General features: G+C 40.0%; 1 protein-coding gene across 1 annotated transcript in view; it reads right to left on the bottom strand.

The window, feature by feature from the left end:
- Positions 1 to 14,002, bottom strand: part of cacna1bb (calcium channel, voltage-dependent, N type, alpha 1B subunit, b) — a 172,639-nt gene that overhangs the window by 52,350 nt on the left and 106,287 nt on the right. The window contains exons 19-25 of the mRNA XM_073477661.1: positions 13,443 to 13,505; positions 9,382 to 10,113; positions 6,637 to 6,836; positions 4,553 to 4,688; positions 3,585 to 3,714; positions 2,732 to 2,791; positions 2,113 to 2,219 (exon numbers count right to left, since the gene is read on the bottom strand). Of these exons, the coding sequence (XP_073333762.1) occupies positions 2,113 to 2,219; positions 2,732 to 2,791; positions 3,585 to 3,714; positions 4,553 to 4,688; positions 6,637 to 6,836; positions 9,382 to 10,113; positions 13,443 to 13,505 (1,428 nt within the window). The remainder of the gene's footprint in view (positions 1 to 2,112; positions 2,220 to 2,731; positions 2,792 to 3,584; positions 3,715 to 4,552; positions 4,689 to 6,636; positions 6,837 to 9,381; positions 10,114 to 13,442; positions 13,506 to 14,002) is intronic.

Here is a 14,002-nt window from a genome sequence, read left to right as displayed (position 1 = left end):
CACAAACACAGTTACATAACACAAACAGACTAAATGCCAGTATCTTTGATCGTGACTGGCGGTGTTGATAAGAAAAGCAAAATAATAAAATATGACATTTGCTCAAAACATTTAGCTGAGAGCTGAGGAGGGCTGCCGCTTCTATAAACTTTGTAAATGACACTGGCTGAGATAGACAGAAGACACAAACATGAAGACAAGCACATGGATAGATAGACAGGCAGTGAGAGCAGACATTACCCCATAAGGCTCCTGAAAGCAATCCAAGCCAGAAAACAAAGGAGGAAGGAAAAAAAGTGAAAAAGACAGAGACAGTCAGCAACAGACAAAAGACAGAGAGAAGCATCAATCTAGGCTGGCAAAAGAGAAGAAATCAGCACGACAGAGAGAGCAGCACAAGGAAAAATACAAGTGACAAACTGTAGATAAACTTGGAAGACAGAGTCGATATGTGAAACCGTGGCGGACAAGAAAATAATTGACAGTTAAAACAGAATGTGTAATCACCTTCTCACTCCAGAGACTCAGAATGCAGGTCTGTAACCGTCAAGGGGCTCATTAACTCCCTTTATACTCTGGCTATGGATAACATTTATTTCTGATTGGCTAGAAAGTCTGGTCAGATCTGGCTCTGGATCTTTTGTGTCTAAATGTGTGAGGTACAACTGCAAAACTACTACCTCTTCTGCAACTAGTTAACTCTCAGTGATAAAATGAACGTAGCCACTGCTTGAATTGGGCCAGTTCTCACCTATAAGGAGTACTGGGATGTTAGATTTCTGTCCAACTGATTACCTATTACTTACACATTGGACAGCACAGTGACTTTATAATAAATGTAGGTCCTCAATCAATATGTAGTTATTGTAAGCGTAAAAAAATAAGCCTGGTTTCCTGCACTTAATAGCTGAGGAGGCACAAATGTGCAGCTGTGTAAGGTACAACCACTGACTGTATATAAAGACAGATGATTGACAGTGCCCCAAAAGTGAAGCCAAAACACTTGGTTACTAGCTGCAGTATAGCTCATAGACCCCGCCCCCTGCATGTGGGCCAAAGTAAAAACTCGCTTGAAATACATTTTCAGTTTCTGTTATCTTCAGTAGCTGTTAAATGCTGAAATATGTTCAAGTGCTAATTTTTTTGATTACGTTGGTTTTGATTAGTTATTTGATGCCATGGCATGTCAAGATTGAGTCGTGCTCCACCGCCCTATCACTATTGAACAGACTCCCAATGATGTCAACAGCGAAAGATGGCAGTGCAAGTATTTGTGATAATTTGGTATTTGGTTTCACTTTTGTCCAATGGGTTGAGACATCTATCCTTATATCAATGGGTACAACATGTGATGTTCAGTCTTTTTTCCTTCTTTTTCTGAACGCCATTATTGGGCATAGTATCAGCATGATAATACCTTCCCAGGTGTCCCAATATACAAAATAATGAACTTGGCAGAGAAAATTAACCCCCACGTTGCCCCTTATTTTCAAATATCAAGACATTTATTACAGAACAGGCAGATCCTGCACAAACACAACTGTTTAACAAATACAATTACAACTTCAAGACTTAAAGAACAACCACAAAGCAATTTGTTAAACTGCAGTCATAAAAAAATATTTCCACAGTGAATTGAGCTGCAGGAGTTGCAATTATGTGCCAGCTTGGAAACTAGCACCATCTCTTTTCCTCTGCTCTTTCTGTCCCCTCCTTAACCTTAAACCTATCAGCCAAGCTGTGCATGGCCCATTAGCCGACTAGCAGGGAGGGGCTGTGGAGACTTTATGTAACAATGACGGATGAGTTTGACATAGTCATGTCAGCGAAATAACCCCAGGCAGCACAAAAGCCTCAGAGTTCACAAGGAATAATTGGATGAACATATTGGATTTGTTTTTTAAAGAAAAACATAGGAGCAGGAGCATGTAGCCACACTCCAGTGTTGGAGAAAGGGTAACATCAGCTAAAAATACTGTAGCACAAGACAACAGTTGTTTCAGCATGTTGTGGTGTAGCTGTATCCATCCTTGGTACATCATATTCAGAGCCCTGCAGCTGTGATTAGAAAGTAAGTGCAACACTGCAGAAATAAAGGAAAAGATGACTTACGAGCAGGCAAAGGCCACCAGAGCTCCACTGACCACGATGAAGTCCAGAATGTTCCACAGGTCACGAAAATAAGAGCCAGGGTGGAGGAGCAGCCCCAAGTCAATCATCTTGAGTCACAGAATTAACAGGGACATCTTTACAATCATACAAGCTAACACAGACACTTTATTTGTTTCAAGGCCTCTTTAAGAAACTATTCTTCCTTCTTAGCCTATAAAGTCCCTTAAAGATCTCTCATCAAGAGCATTCACTATCTAACACATTTGGAAATAGTACAGAGTGTTGTCATGGATAAGAAATACAAAACCACCAACCCAATTAGCAATTCCAGTGACATGACAACACTATCTGCTGTGCGCTACTGTAGCCGTCCCAGGAAAGACAGATTTGGTGATTTGCAGGTCGAAAAATGTCTAGATATACCAAGCTAAGTTTGGTTGAAAAGGACATATCTTAAAATGAAGCAGGTCCCAATTAGATGAAAAACATAGTTACTAAATAATGCTGAAACAACTGTTATGTGTAACCTTAACATCTAAAACAGCTTCAGTGTTCAAACACATTTAGCCCAAACTAAAATCTTGTGTGTACTATACCTCCACTTGAGCAGCCTTCTCACCTTAATCACCATCTCAAATGTAAAGACTCCAGTGAAGACATAATCCAGATACTTCAAAACCTAAAAAAACAGAGTGTAAGAAAATAGCCTGTGAGATGACTCGTCTACAGATCCAGTGACAGATGTTTTCAGTCTAAGACACACTGGAAGTTTTTGTGTGTGTGTGTGTGTATGTGTGTGTGTGTGTGTGTGTGTGTGTGTGTGTGTGTGTGTGTGTGTGAATGGACCAGATAGGCACAACATGTTCCTCTGCCCTGTCAAAGGTTTCAAGCCCTGTCAGCTTTGCACTCCCCTGCATTAACACGCATTGCCTGAACACCCACACAAGCAGGCAAACACAAATAAACAGCACACAAACGCACATGCACAACTTCACCTCAGATTCCCTCTGCACCCCTGATGAGAATATGAATTAGATGTGCTTGTCTGTCAAGATGCAAAAATTCAAGTCATGTTTCTGTTTGCTTGTACTAAGTCCTTATTCCCAATTTAAGCATATAAAGAGTACAGGAACATGTTACTAAACTGGATTTGTGCCACTTTTACAGTTTTATTAAACACTTTCTCAAGTGAGAGCTGCAGTATTTGACAAAGATAACTAAAAAAGGCTTGTTTCTGTGTTTCCTACAGTTTGTTACTCGGTATGGCAAACTGTCGAGCCCTGCTCAGAAGGACTTCAGAGATCAGTCTGAATGAATCGGCAAGTCAGCCCAAATGATACGTGATGCGCTTGTGTGAGCATGTACATGTAACTGATCTAATACAGATCAGTTTGACTCTGTCCGTCTGACAACCAGTGTGTTTGTTCCTTCCAGATGTTTATTAATGAAGTCTTGATGTCAGTCTGACTCACGTTGTTGCGCGGTGCGTTGGCTTGCACCGGGTCCTCAGCTGCCAGAGCGATGCTACTCATGGTAATGACCATCAGGATGCACATTTCAAAGTAGCGTAGGTTGACCACGTAGTGACACAGCCGCCGCACCCTGCAACACCACACACACATTTAACACAGTACAGGTACGACATTACTATGGGTCATCTGGGTTTTCAATGTCTGTTTATAGAGTCATTATGTAACAGATTCAAAAGAGCTGCCTCTGCATGAAAACTAAACTAAGACTACTAAAACTAAAACTAATCTAACTGAGCTAATACAATAGCCAGGTATAAAATCATGAGTAATAAAAAAAAAAAACTCAATGTGAATGTAACCAGTGTGGTCAGAATCAGACATTAGTATGCCAGTTTGAAAGGTGTGTTTTGAGACAAGATCTGAAGGTCGACAGAGAGAGTCTACATTGCAAATGTCTTGTGGGAGAGAATTCCAAAGGTGTGGGACCGAGGGGCTGAAAGCTCTAAACCCCTGCATCACTGCACATATGTACGTCTGCTCACTCAAAAAAATATCCTATATTTAATCCCTTAGGGCACCAACCTATTATTTTCCATCAGAGTACTATGGCCTTCAGATTTGAGGTGCTCATACATTTCCCAACTGCTTTATACTCAGCTGCAAACAGACCAATGTGTACTGGATGACACAGTATAATGAAGCCAACAGAACTACATCATCAGCATAAAGAGAAAAACCTGTGAACAATCTGGGGATGGAGAAAAAAGCGATACAGTTATTGTATAATGTATGGCTCTTAGTTCAACAATTACTTTAACAAGCTGGGTGAATTAAATAAAAATAGAAAAAAATAAGACTTTTTTGTTTTATTCGCCATGTGTTAGTTATAATATAATAATGAGTAGAATTTAAGAGCTTTTTGTTATTCTCACATCACTCTTCTCAGTCCCCTCCCAGTTATGACTTACGGGTTTGTTTGCCCAAAGATGAACATGGAGCTGTAGGGAAGGATCTGCCGAGGCCCATTAGCTGCCTCCTCCTCCTCCTCCTCCAGATCTTTCTTTTCCTCACTGAGTTGGAAGTTGTCACAGTCGATGTTGTTAACTGGTGTGGAAAAATAAATATACAATTTTGGCTCAAAGAAGCACAAACATGAGTAAATAGTTTATTTTTAATATTGTATTTACTCTCTGCATTATCCTTAACTTGACTTACTAGACATATCTCATAAGATTGTATTTGCAATGCCAAGACCAAGCATGACAGACATGAACTTCTTGATTGAACATATAAAGAAAACCAATAACTTGTAACAACAAATGCACATACTTAATTTGAAAAGAAGTTACTTTAACATAGTCACGAAAAGCTGTAGCATTCCTGACCTAGAAGCATTCTGTATTATTAGTTTGATGATTATAAGCCATGTTAGCATCATGCCTCGATGGATGGCATTGACAGTCAATGAAGACTCAAGACTCACGACTCACTTGTTCAGACTTCACCTCGACCCTGCATAGCACCAACCTCCCACCCACTCCTCCCCCTCCCCCCCAGAAAAAAAAGTACTTATATGCACTTGTATGTTCCTACCTTCAGCACTTACATCATAGCACTTATGAAATGTATCCTTGTTAAATAGCAGCTACTTTGCTCTGACGAGGGCTTGAATATTGCTTCTATCTTTTCTACTTTATCAACGGTGATATGTTGTGGTTTCTTTCTTGTGACAAATGTACTTATTGTAAGTCGCTTTGGACAAAAGTGTCTGCTAAATGCCCTAAATGTAAATGTAAATGTCCATCACCATGGTTCACACTGAAATAATTCAACAACTACTGGATGCATTGCCTTGAAATCTGATAGAGATATCCACCTGCACATGCATACTGACTTTAATTTATCCCCTAACTTTTCAACTAGCGCCACCTCAAGGTTGACTGTTTTTTGTGAAATATCTCAAGAACTATTGGATCAATTACAATGAAATTTGAAATGAAAAACATATTCATGTTCAAATGTAATCACTTTGGTAATCCCTTTACATTTCATCTAGAACAACCATCAGGTTGAATTTTGGTTTATGCTAACATGCTAAGCTAAGACGGTGAACATGGTAAACATTATTATCATTGGGACCCAAAGCATGGCAGTGGTTGCATAAAAATTGGCGTTCAAGTAGAAACACAGTGGCCAGTGCATGCTCAGGCCTGTGGGGGGGCCTTTAAGGTGCAATATGTAAGACTTTTGGTTGAAAATATTCAAGAGGTCACTAAAATTTTCAACAGAATGTGGAAGAATAACTGTTTTGATGTTATGACCTCTATGTATTCTGTTGCAATGTTTAGCATGCTAACCAGCTAGCCCCGGTTGATCCGGGTTCAAGGCTCCTGTGCTAGTGGTGTAAACACCAACACTTCCCTCGTGCTCTGAGCTACGGTTGGTAGCAGTTAGCGATTACGCTGGTGATATGCTACCCTCCATTTGTTGTGAGTATGAATTCACAAGTTGCCAATTCTTACATATTGCACCTTTAAAGAGACAGGCACTAAAACAGAGCATTCAGAGAGAGAGTGAACAGAGTTGCTGCAGACGGACAGTACGACAAATAAAATGTGTTTTTTGAACCTCAAAGCGAGTAAACATTTATGGTATCAAGTATGGCACCTTTATCTCAAGACACTGCTGTGAAATACAGCCTCATTAACCTGCTGGCTCGGCTGTAGACTCTTTGTCGTGTTAAACATTGCACAGGATTATTTTGTTTTATTTTTTGTTTGCTTTTTTCTTATTTTGGCACATTTACATATGATTCCTGTTGTATTTGATTCACAAATCATTTTCTTTACAGAAGTCTGGGGCCATGGTTATTTTCTTACTTAGCTTTAATTACCCTTAATGACACAGCTGTAAAGTTGTGACTAGTGGAAATATTATAATAACATGTTTAAATTTTATAACCAATACAAATAACAGCTACACTTTTAAAATAAAACTTTTCCTACAATCTTTGAGATCCTTCCCCACTGTGACAATGATATGCAGTACTCACTGGGTATGATTGTGGTTTCTCCAGGCGGGGCAGTGATGGTGACAGGGATGTGGATGGCGTTGCTGTTGAGGCCAGCCTGGCTGGCCCTGGTCGAGTTCTTTTGGTTGTCAGCATCCTCTTGCTTTTCTCCAAGACTCAGGCTACTCCGCATTGCCTGCAGAGGACTGGAGGCGTCCTCCTCAGCATCTGGATGCCTCTCCCTGAGGAAAGGAGCATATCTTATCACAGGCATAATTATACTCTGCTCACAGGGTGCTTCAAGCTTTTTCTGCCAAATGAGATCCATTTGAGAAAGCTTCTCTGTTCTCCTGGGAAACAGACCACAACTTATATGGCAACAAACTAAAGTAGACGTTTACTGCTACCCAAACATAGTTATATTTATATATAATGGCAAACTGATGCAAAAAGTGTCTTAGAATATGACATTTAAGTCTAAAAAATCCACTAGAGAATTAATTAAGCCCATTCAGATACACAACAGGCAAATCATGGAGCTGTACAGCTGTAGCTAATGTTTAGATGATGTTATGAAATGCAACTGTGATACCCGTACCCCATGAACAAATATTAAAAACAGGCAATGAAAATATAAAATGAAGCAAGACTCTGCAACTGCAGGTCTGTTGTCTCAACTCAAACTTATTCAGAATCTAGTCTGGTGGAGAGTTAAGAGAAAATAGATGTTTCCAGGTCAGCCAACAAATACAAATCACAAGTACAGTCAAGGCCAATAAATAATAATAGACTGCTGTGGTTGTTCAATCTGGCATAAGGAGGATTGTTGTCTACAGGTATGGTCACAGTAGCCTTCTGAGGAAGTATATGATGTCACGGTTTCAATAAGGCTAATATATATTGAGCAGAGCGATAACAAACCTTGACTGTAAAAAATGTACACAAACACAAACTGTAAAATCTGCGAAAGTGGTACTGCAGTTTGTAGTAGGTAGTGTAATGCAGAACTTTACAAAGTAATGAAACACACAACACATTATAACATAGCCATTTCCAAACACAGTGCATCAGGGCTTCTACTGGCTGGACATGCACATTTCACATAATTGTAGTTACACAAAGATGACCTCTGACCTGCATATCCACAGGACCCAGCTTGCACCAAAACAAGTCATGCACCCTTCAGTTGGTCGATTGTTTGAGTTTTAATAGTAGTGAATGAGAAGCGGAGTGAATATTTGCAGGTTTTTAATAAGATAACATAACACTTCCACCCTGCAATGACTGTTTTTTTGGCTACTTTGGGGCAGCAAAAAAAGTTGTGAAAACAAATGGTTTTGGTCTTTTAAAGGACTTTTATACATGCTTTTATACAGCGCTTTTTTTGTGGACTGACCACTCTAAGTGCTTTACGACTCCACATTCAACCCATTCACACACATACTGTATATACAATGATGGCAGAGGTGCCAACCTGCTCATGAGAAGTGACACAGCGCTTTCTGTCCAAAACTCTTCAATATATTTCAGTGCTCAGTCATTCACACATCCACCCACACACGGATGAAACGGCCATCGGGAGACATTTGGGGTTCAGTATCTTGCCCAAGGATACATTAATGCACAAACCGTCAACCTCCTGAGGCACAGCTGCCCCAAAAATGATGACAATGACTTACCATTACTTTATTTTAATGTAAGTTGTTTTCCCTCCTTGTTAGCAGACAGTTGCTAATCGAGACAACCAGCAGTTATGGAAACATTATGTTTCATGTCCCTGTACAACTGATATATGGAAGTCCAATATTCACTATCTTTTAGCTCTATTTTTGGCTTCTACAAACTTCTGACAGTGAAACTAAACAGTAAAGTTGTAGGCTAAACAATTTTACTAAAAAACTTGCAGCTTCATAAAATGAAGGGGAGCTGCAGATTAAGGAGATAACTCTGTGGGTTCATCACTACAAGTGACCCTTTTCTCATTGTCACATTTTTATATTGTCATTTGATTCATTGTTATTATAAATTATACTTAAATTATATTATTATATATATTAATATTATATACATTTTGCTTATAGCAGCTTTAATGAGAGATCTGGCAATGACACCACAATGACAGAAGTGAAACTATAACCAGGCATTGAGTGGCTACATTATGGTACCAATGACAAAGTCCAGTATGATTTAGGTACAGCACGCATCTAATACTTCATAATTTGACTGCTAAAAGCACAGTACTGTATGTTACATATATACTGTAAGTTCATATATAAAATCAAGATGATAGCAATTAAGTGCTTAGCTGTTTTCTCATTCTGGTGACCTATCACTAATTCATAGCTACACCACTAGCTGAGCAAGATTGGAAAGTACATTATTTATACCACCATTAACTTTGTATTTACTATTAATTTTACAACCTGGGTTATGTTTGCATAGTTTCTACCCATGTTTGCACTAATTTTGATAACGTTCAACTCAACAATTTTGTGGCTGAGATCTAGGCAAGTAATAACAATGCTAGAAAAATAACAACATAGTTAAAATGTTGGTGTTTAAAAAGTCAAAAGTAGAAAAGAAGACACAGCTTGTATATAAAACAGGCTATTCTTGGAAAAAGCATTATTGTACATCTAAAATAACTTTTGAATGTTTGAAATGTAGGTAACAGTCTGCACTATGGCCAATGTAAAATGATTTATAATGAAAAAAAACATGTAATATCATCACATACAAATCATCTTAATAAATCATATTAATAGGATATAATGTCTGCAGTCTTACCAGTGACCTTTGGTTCCATTCTTGCTTCTCTTGCAGTCGTCTCCATCCAGCGTAGACTGAGCTCTGACCATACGGGAGCTGCGTCCCTTCCTCTCTCCATTACTGTCCCCTCCTCCCCCCTTCCCCTTGCGCTCTCCCTGTGCACCATTTGCTATCATCCCATTTCCTTCTTTTGGTGGACGATGGGAATGATGGTGGCGATGCCCCCTTTCTTCTCCTCCCCCTTGCACGTGATTGGCCTCCTCATCAGGGGAGCCGGCCTGGTGGTGGTGCCTGTGTCCCTGTCCTCCGTCGCGGCTGTGGCTCCTCTCCCCTCTCCTCTCTTTTGTCTCAGCGTTGTGTTCTCTGCTCCTACTGTGATGGGTGTGGTGCCTCCCTCCCCGGCCGTCACCTCCATCCCTGCTCTCCCCGTTCTTGTCGCGGTGCCGGTGATGCTTCCTGGGGTGCCCATGGTGGTTGTCCCCCAATCCATCCTGCCTGGGATCCTCCTCCCATTCTCCTTCAGGAGGCCTGCTGGGTTTGTCGCCGTCCCTGGCCTCCACCACGAGCGGACGGTCCAAGTGAGTCATCATGTCAGGATGCAGGTGGAGGGCGGAGGACATTCGGCGGCGCTCCTCAGGGTCAAGCTCGTTGAACAAGGCCTCACTGCTCGCCCTCAAGTTGTGTTTCCTCAGCTGGTTGGTCCTCTGCTCCCACACTGACATGGACTTTGCTGACCGCTGCTGTTCCTTACTGTACAAAGGAATCAAGCCGAAAGAAAAAGATCATGTGACATTTAGAAAACTATGAAAAATGTCATGTTCCTTTACGTATTGGGTTTGGTTGAACATCACCATCCACAGTTTCATCCATAGCATCGTTTTATTATTTATTCTAGTCATAGAGCTCGTACAATAGGTGATAAAGAACCAGACACGAGGTGGTCTATGGATGCATCAGCACAAATGTTCACCATGGTAAAGCTTTCACTTACCATGCTTGAGTGTTAAATGAAGAAGTGGCTCAAACTTCCACTGCAAATTAGATTATCCAGCACCTAAAGGTGGTAAAGTTTTTCTAATGCTGAGGATTCTGTTGCCATTACATGATCTACCTTCTTTCAAGCCTTATTTTGAGTCCTCTAACCTGAAGTCTTCTGATATGGCTTTGATAAAGGCAAAAAAAAAAAAGAAATCATTCAGTCACACTTCTGAGGTAAACATTTCACCAATAAATACCATCTATAAAGAGATATTAGGGTTAACGTGCAAGGTAATTTTAACGAATTAAATCTGCACCTACCAGGTGTATGGTAATTTTTTTCTCAAGAAACTGCGGATGAATAAAGGGCAGAGGATAAATAATCTTCTGCAGTGTTGACTTGCACTTCTTTTCATGGCTTCCTCCATTTAAATGACTAAGAACTGAAGCAAAGCTGACTTTTCATAGCCTAAAACAGATGCATGCAACTACCTGTTTTGCAGACAGGAAAGACTAATACAACAAAAGTTTCTTTCCATATTTGATTTGGAATAAAATGTTGGCATTTTACATTTCTGCAAACTACTGTACAGCTTGGCCAGAAGTTGTAGTCAGAAACCACTGGTCAAGAAATTTTGTCAACATTTGTGATTGTGAAACCACTGGATATTTTTGACACAATGTCAGGACATCGTGTCAGCTGTAGTCGTGGCGACAGAACCGGGTAGGCCAAAACATGATTTTTTTCCTCAGCCTAACAAGTGGTTTTGTGCCTAAACCTAACCAGACCATAAACACAGCGTTGACACAACATAACATTTTAAATTCAACCTAAAGTAATGTGGGAACATGAAGAAATGTTAACTTTCAGCATATCCATGGTTTGTAGAAATGTACATCAACAACATTTGTCGTGTCAACCAATACTATAGATTACTGTAAATTTCATCACTATCTCATGAACTGCTGTGAAACTGCATTGGAAAATACATTCTGAAGTTGAAGTTAATATGAAGGCCAAATAAAATACAAATGATGTAAAGAGGATCTTATTATTGTTGAAAGAAGTGTTGTTTTGAAACTTAAGACTAGCCCCAAATAGCAATAAACATATTATTTTGGCTTCATGGCCGCAGTCAGAAGTTAGAATTGTCTGACATGTCATGTGGCAAACCTCACTGATCGGGCATGCAGGTCAACTGAAACAGGATTTTTCAAACCCTGTTTGACTCAGGTCATATGTAAATGGAGCAGGCAGGAAACGTGCTCTTTGTGATGGCCATTCCTGACATGTATCTTCTTTAAGGAAAACATCAAGCTGCTTCCTGAGGTGAGAAGAAAATGGTAGGGGTTCACACTAACGAGTGAAATGAGTTTTTTCAACATGGGGTTCTCTACAGGAATGAAAATAATCAAAAACACTTTTGATGTGTCCATATTTCCATCTAGCATGTATGAAGGCATTGCATACGGTTTCTGTTTTTGCACAGTATGATTTATTTACATGGGCCTTTATGGGTTAGTTAAGTTTGTTCCATTGGGTCACCTGTACCTCAAGATTCGCCGGGCGGGGGAGGAGTAGACAGTATAAGTCCTAAAAGACAGACAGAACACACAGACAGACAGAGGACACAGAGGACACAGGATAGGTTTCCACAGACAGGTGAGCAACAGACATACAAGTAGTGTTGATATGTTTACAGAAAGGAAAATGAGAGATGTAACACTTAGGAGAGTTATTTTGAGATTACAATTAAGATTACTTAACTAAGCACATACATACACTGAGAAAGACATGAGGAGGGCAGAGAAATTACAGCCAGTTTTAGTTTTGTTAGAGGTGAGATGTTAAATAAGCGTCTCTGCTCTTTAATCGATGGAGACAACAAATTGCTGGGCGGGGAGCAAACTTACAGCTGGCCATTGCGTTTAATTTTGGCTCATATTGTCTTTTAAAGTGATGTCCTGGGGTCTATGATAACGAACAGAATGGAAATTTCAAACCGCCTGTGGTGATAGCAACACTCAGAGAAATTAAACATTTATAAACAAATTATTCACATCAGAGTGCACAGAGCGCAAGATGAATTACTCTAGGCACCAACACAGAGGAGCTGCAGCTATAAACCAAGTACACAATGGGTTGTTAAGGCCAGAGGGGGTCATAACTGTGTTTATGTATCAGCAATTTACACTCAAAATTACACTTGCACTGGCCTCATAGCTTCAAATGATGTGTTCTGGGTTTGTGCTATTTACATCTGATTGCATTTTTCTGCTCTGCAAGGCACTTTGTGATTACTTGTTTTGTTTTTTCCTTAAGAATCATAAATACATTTCACTTTACCAGCAATGAAGACATTATAGATTGCAATTTAGTTTTTATGGAAGTCCAGAGGAAAGAGGAGAGGAAAAAAGAGAGGAGGGGAGACAAGGAGAGGAAAGGAGACCAGAACAGGAGAGGAGAGGAGAGGAGAGGAGAGGAGAGGAGAGGAGAGGAGAGGAGAGGAGAGGAGAGGAGAGGAGAGGAGAGGAGAGGAGAGGAGAGGTAAACAAGTAGGGAAGACGAAAAGAGGACAAGAGAAAAGGGGGAGAAGAAACAAGAAGAGAAGCAGAAAGGAGAGGACTAAAGGAAATTGGAGAGGAACAGTAGAAGAAAGGAGGAAAGGAAACATGGAGGGAAGAAGAAAGGAGAGGACAAAAGGAAAGAGGAGAGGAAACAGTAGAAGAAAGGAGGAAAGGAAACATGACATGGAGGGAAGAAGAAACATGTAGAGAGGAGAGGAGTAGAAAGAGGACAAGAGAGGAGGAGGAGAGAAAACAAGGAGGGAAGAATAAAGGAGAGGAGAAAAGAAAAAAGGAGAGGAGAAAAGGAAAGGGAAATTGAGAGAAGAATAGATAATAACCAGAAAGGAGATGAGACAAGCACAGGAACATAAGAGGAAAAGGAGAGAACAGGAGAGCACCCGAGGAAAGGAAAGGAAAGGAAAGGAAAGGAAAGGAAAGGAAAGGAAAGGAAAGGAAAGGAGGAGAGGAGAGGAGAGGAGAGGAGAGGAGAGGAGACAAGGAGGAGAATATTGTAACAGAGAGTGATAACTCACGGTGACTGAATGCTGTTGATGGACGACCTGCGAGAGAGTGCATCTCGATTTTGCTTTACAAAACTGTACATGCAGAACAAAAACAAAAGAAAAATGAGACACAAAACTAAAGGGGACAGGTGGACTGTCAGCCTGTCTGTCCACCTGTCCCCTCCTGTCTTACAGTAAAAAAACTAATCTGTGCAACCACTCCAATAACACAACGGCAACAAAAATGTGTTCAGGAGTTTCATTCCAAAACGGGAAAAGGTACTACAATTGTAATTCACTTTTAATAAAGATTTTAAATAGTTATAGATTGTAAATAATTTTGATAGGGATTTTTTTTGTTTTGTTTTTTTCCCTTATAAGGCTGTTATCATTTTGTAATGAAACCCTGTGATTCTCTGGAAGAGCACACATAATGCACATAAAACAGTTCATTTAAAATAAAAGCATTTTTACCACACTGTTCAATGTACAACTTAAAATTCTGACGACACTGAAAGTAACGCACAGGATCACATAATAAAAGTAATGACAGTGAAGAGGAAAGTTAGCTAACCAGTGATTTACACAGC

This window comes from Pagrus major, chromosome 12 (assembly GCF_040436345.1).
Source record: "Pagrus major chromosome 12, Pma_NU_1.0".
Classification (NCBI taxonomy): domain Eukaryota; kingdom Metazoa; phylum Chordata; class Actinopteri; order Spariformes; family Sparidae; genus Pagrus; species Pagrus major.
Note: the sequence above shows the minus strand (reverse complement) of the source record. Positions and strands in the feature narration are given on the sequence as shown.